General features: G+C 34.5%; 1 protein-coding gene across 1 annotated transcript; it reads left to right on the top strand.

Annotated features, from left to right (window-relative positions):
• Positions 1–4,665: 4,665 nt before the first annotated feature.
• LOC134708181 (uncharacterized) lies at positions 4,666–6,127 on the top strand. Its single transcript, XM_063568515.1, has one exon. It carries the CDS (start codon positions 4,701–4,703, stop codon positions 5,970–5,972), a length of 1,272 nt encoding a protein of 423 aa, XP_063424585.1. The 5' UTR covers positions 4,666–4,700; the 3' UTR covers positions 5,973–6,127.

The raw sequence follows: 6,127 nt of genomic DNA, 5'->3' as shown, positions 1-6,127 counted from the left end.
TGTTCCCCATCATTTGCTTTCTTTCTTACTTTTACATATTTGTGAAACCTTCAGGTCCGGCTCTCCAAACTACATGTTCGGGAGTTGAATTGTTCTTTCTTTCTGTGTCCTTACCTTTGTACGCATGAAACCTTCATATTCATAATATAGTTATCTTGCCTACGAATCAATTTTGTCTTATAACGTTATATTTGAAAACGTCACAATATCCAAACTTCAAACCAAGCCATAGCACTTCAGCGAAAGGACCATCGAACTTCGGCGTAGACCATCGCACTTCGACGTGAACATCACACTCCACCGTTCCAATCGAAACTCCGAGGCCTAAATACACGGCCGACACTCGGCTAACCGAGAGATAGGTCGGTTAATCTATATTGAGTATGCGGCTATATCGGCGGTGGGTCTGTTAATCGGGTTGGCTAAAGTCTGTTAATCAGTTGTTATCGTGAAAATCAGTGCAAGGTCAGCATGTTTCATTGTATAACTTTTTAATTATAGTTATATCATAAAAACTATTCATGTCTGACAAAATGATTTGGAGTACTGAATCCAGTGGTGTAATTATTTTTTTTCTAGCTTCAATAAACGATCTATAAAATGAAAAGGCGAGTTACTCATCAGTAAATTTATACACATTTTACACACACAAAATGTACACAAAAATGAAAAGTTGGTTGAGTTTACTTGCATGCAATCTTTTAAACATCGAAAATAGACTGGTATTATGTTTGTTTACCATATTAACATCAATATGTGAAAAATCTACACGAAAAACTGTATTTTGGTGACATAAATCAATTTTTGATAAAAATATGGTCTGTTAATGGGTCGGATGTATAAAACTCTGTCTGTTAATTGGTCTGTCAAGAGTTATGTATGACATTACAAGTATAATATAATTGCTTTATGGGGTGTTATCTGAATAAAGAGATAGGCCCAATATTAGAGGCTAGAATAAATGGAAACAACACATGAACAATGAAACATAAGTTTAGACAATGGAATCTGAAAATTGATAGAAATGATTTAAAAAAAGTGTAAAATCAAAGTAATATTAATTTCATCAAAGAATGGTCGCATATATCATAAGGATTCTGTTTCATTGATATGAATTGCATCAATTTGTCATTTACATAGTTAACAAGTATATAAATCAGAGATAAACTTCCTAATGTTTTGATTTTTTTTATCAAATGAACTGAAATATGTTTATAATGCAAACAAATATAGACAAACCTTTCAACATCAACCTTTCTCTACACCACCTTGAAGGTCACTCGATAGAAAAACAAGCACGTTTGCGGATTGCGAGTCGGCTAAATGACTTACGATATCATAGGAATACATCATTACTCGAAAAATAAAATTAATATTATGCATTTATTGTGATTTACAGGAATATAACACATTAAATCAGCACCCAACACCAATATATAAAAAAAACTTACTTATGTCTATTTCTTGTTTAGAACCACGGTTTAGAACTTGGTACAGACATTTTCTTAGGCGGCAGAAAATGAGAATGATGACTCGGTACAAAGGAAAATACATACCGGAAATAAACTCCTCATGTATACCAGGATTGAAATTTGATATTTGCGCCTTATATTTACGCCAGAAACGCGTTTCGTCTACGAAAAACTTATCAGTGACGCTCGAAAAAAAATGTTTTAAAGGCCAAAAACAAAGTTGAAAAGCAATGAGGAAATACAACTAATACAGGCGTCACACATCAGCGTATAGCTCCGGCGTGTTAAAAATCATTTAAGCTGCCAATATGCTTTAAGCGTGTAATGGGCGTACTAGAAGCGTACCTAAGGCTAAGCGTTTATCCGTCGTTCAAGAAACGTATGTTGGCGTATGTTGTATGTTTTTTAAGCTGCATAAAAATGACACAAACATTAACAACTATAGGTCACCGTACGGCCTTCAACAATAAGCAAAGCCCATACCGCATAGTCAGTTATGAAAGGCCCCGATAAGACAATGTAAAACAATTCAAACGAGAAAACTAACGGCCTTATTTATGTAAAAAAAAAAAATGAACGATAAACCAATATGTTACACATAAACAAACGACAACCACTGAATTACAGGCTCCTGACTTGGGACAGGCACATACATAAATAATGTGGGGGGGGGGGGGGGGGGTTAAACATGTAAGCGGGATCCCAACCCTCCCCTAACCTGGAACAGTAGTATAACAGTACAACATAAGAACGAACTATAACTGAAATCAGTTGAAAAAGGCTTAACTCATCAGATAGACAAAAAATACAAGTGGACGTGGCCGGGTACTTATACATCCCGACACAAAAAGACAAAATGAACAGATCTGAGAGTACTCGCAGTTATCTGACAGCTAGTTCAAAGCCACTAACAACTAATAAAAAATTTATGCCTCTACGACTAAACACTCAATCCGTACACATCCAACACACAATAGATTTATTGTAAAGACGTCATAAACAGCCAGAGAAAAATATGACAAGTTACAAGTATCGACATATTGTAGATCCATGAAGATGTTTATTTATATAACATACTACTAATATTTAGTTAGCTTTTGATCTACTGATAATAAAATCAATATTTATACCAATAAAAACAATATTCAATGATCTTACTACAGCGTTGAATAGGTAACCTTTTAGAATAAGTTTATTTAAAGGAGCAACAAGTTTACATGGATCATTTCTAAATTACCGGGCACGGTTAACAACATTTCCGAAACATTTCTATCCCCTCGCAATTTTGCGCCTGTCCCAAGTCAGGAGCCTCTTGCCTTTGTTAGACTTATATGATTTTTAATTTTAGTTTCTTGTGTATAATTCGGAGTTTATTATGACGTCCATTATCACTGTACTAGTATGCATATTTTTTAAGGGGCCATCTGAAGGACACCTACGGGTTAGGGAGGTTCTCTCTACATTGAAGACCCATTGGTGGCCTTTGTCTGTTGCCTGTTCTATGGTCGGGTTGTTGTCGCTTTGACACATTCTCCATTTCCTTTCTCAACTTTACCTTTGTATTTCGACGTACTTCAAACTCATGCAACGCGCTTTGACCGATTGCTAAGCGTTCCTATGGCGTGCAACTAACGTATACCGACTTTGTAAGTTTTCTCTGTACGTTTGGTGCACGCTGGTCTATCCGCCAATGTGTGACGCCGGCATAAGGTAATATATTCCTGAGGTAGAAAAGCCTTAGTATTCCAAAGAAAACGCATGGAATTTAACCAGCTGAATTGCAACACATTCATAGATGTTACAGACTTTGTTCAGACAAAAAAATAAGGCTGATTGATAACTTGGCGTAAATAATAAATTCGTGCGAATTCGAGCGGCCAATCAGTCCATATAGCGCTAATTTGAAGAACCACACCCTCTTAATGAAATGCAGAGAAAAAAAATCTAAAATAAAAGTGCTCTTTCTATAAGGATACTGATGCACCGTATTGTAATTTTTTCGTCATAAGTACATCTTATTTTTTTCAATGTGAAAATATAAACTCAAGGTAGTAAGACTATTGTCGTGGCTAAATAACTCAACTTATATAACAATTATGAAATATTTATCAATGACAATTGATTTTTCAGAACCAAAGTACTACTTTGTGTCTTTTAAATCATAGCTCAAAATGTTTTTTTGGCCTTTTATCTAAAATATTGCTATGCGTACAAGCATAAAAACCACATACTTGCGCGACGCCTTTTCGTTTTACTTAAAATTGCGCAGGCTACGCATTTTTTTTAATGGTGGAAAATGTTCTATGATAGATATCATTTTGTCAGACACTTTTCTTTTTTTGATGTGATTCTCATAATGTGCCAAAAAATCTGTATATTTAACAGAGTTTAACATTAAATTGTGAGTTTTACTCTTAACAGACGTATAACCAACCCGATTAACAGACCCACTGCCGATATAGCCGCATACTCAATATAGATTAACCGACCTATCTCTCGGTTAGCCGAGTGTCGGCCGTGAAATAGCTACTAAGATATTTATATAACTTTTAAAATATTTTATTCATAAGATATCTCAAGTACTTGTAAGATATATTGGAAATTGAATAAATAAAAAAAAAAAGAATTGCCGTAGATCAATCTAGATATACATAACATATATATATTTCACTTTTAACTTCCTTCATAATTACTGGTTTAATTGTCATTCGTCTATACTTTAGAGTTATTTTTAGAAAACGACTCGGGACTGTTACACCATGTACACGTAGATAACAATATTGCAATCTTTGTTAAATGAAATATCTATAGAAAGTCATTGACTGTTATATATACACGTGTTGCTCGCATTCACATAACGACGACTTGGGTCATGTTTAGAAATGTTACTTTCTTTTTCACAAAGAAGTTTAAGAAGTATTATAAAACAATACAAAGTGACCAATGTCCGAGTCATCTAGGACATGTAAGAGTAGTTAGTTCTATAATTTGACACGTATGTGCGGGAACTCTGGACGTATGATGTGCAATAAGTGCTGTGGACATTGAATATATGGATACACATATTAATGATTTCTGTGAAAATATATCAATTAAAGAAATAAACAATGTTTCTCGGGACTAAATGTTGCAAAATTCAAATTTATACTGTCTTGTTAGAAATTAAAACCGCTGCAAATCGTATTTCCACATAAGTGATAACATATTGAATTGAAAGAGCTCTTTAACATGTTTAAGAAAGAAAATGACTTAACAAAATTTTTTTTTGACGAAAACGACAAACTTTACGTCAATATGACGGAGGACATTAACCAATCACATGACAAAATGAGGTTGGAAGGGAGGGAACTAGATAACTTTGTAAAAGATTCGCAATCGCAATTGGAAGAGCCGAAATCTGCTGACATGCCAAGAGAATTCTTATATGAAACACTGAAGAAAGTAAGAAATCAAAACAGAGAAGAGAAAGAAAGGCGTAAGAAGGAAACGAAAAGACTTAAAGAAGTTCAAAAAGAAAGGGAACATTACTTTGCTAATTTAGAAAAAGATTTCAGAGAGTTACAAGAAAACTATGAAAAGTTACTCAGTGAAAGGAAGGAAAACAGACTCAATCTGAAAGAGGAACCGAAAGGATGTACTGAAAGTTCAGAGGATTATGTACATCTACTACAAAAGAGACTTCAACACAACGAGATCGAAACCACTCGGATCCGTTACCTCCTCAAGGAGAGAGAAGACACCATAGAAAAATTAAGAATAGAAAAAGACGACCTTCAAACAAGGTTAAGTAGTGTTGCTGGAGAAAAACTAGTTAAGGGTAACCCGTCTATTACCGATCTTGGAGATCCAAATCGTCCAATAAAAATTGGTGAAAAATATGGAGAGTTATATGATAATGAATGGACAGATGCTATGGAATGCATCAATGACATAAAACCGTTCTACAGGGACAGTGTACACCCAAATTTTGAGGAAATACTCGTACTTCATCTTTGTAGATTGTTAAAAAGTTGTTACCTAGAATGCGTATTACTAGCAGAGGAACAGATGGATAAGATTGGCAAAACAATTGCAGAAACATTGTGTCTCAATATCAGTTCTAGAGAGGACATTTGCGATTTATCTCTTTGCAAAGATGTCGCAATTCAGAGACGATTAAGGCAGGACTACTTTGCAAATTATCTATTCAAAAATCAGATTATTGGCAAAACAGCGATGAATGCCTGGGATTATGCATACAAAAGTGCAGACGTAATTGAACTTTTAATGAAAACACCATTTTTTGAAAAATGCATAAACCTTTGTTGGTGTATGGTGATTCAGGATCCTATAATGTATTTAGATGAAGATATAACGCAGGGCACATCAATTGACAAAAACACATACAAAGAATTTGTTAAAAGCGGAAACAAAGTCAATTATGTTGTCTGGCCAGCATTGTTTTTACACAAAGACGGACCGTTGCTTTACAAAGGAATTGTTCAAGCATACTGGCAGTAGTTTAACATGTGAAAAATATGTATACAAATTATGTAAAGACATATCATCATAATAACTAGGTTTGCCATGGACAGATATGTGGATAATCAAATCCTAAAAATTGACGCCGGCTTAACTATGATTGTGTTCATCAAGCTATACTCAAAAGTTCCCTC

Source organism: Mytilus trossulus, chromosome 2 (genome assembly GCF_036588685.1).
Source record: "Mytilus trossulus isolate FHL-02 chromosome 2, PNRI_Mtr1.1.1.hap1, whole genome shotgun sequence".
Lineage (NCBI taxonomy): Eukaryota > Metazoa > Mollusca > Bivalvia > Mytilida > Mytilidae > Mytilus > Mytilus trossulus.
Note: the sequence above shows the minus strand (reverse complement) of the source record. Positions and strands in the feature narration are given on the sequence as shown.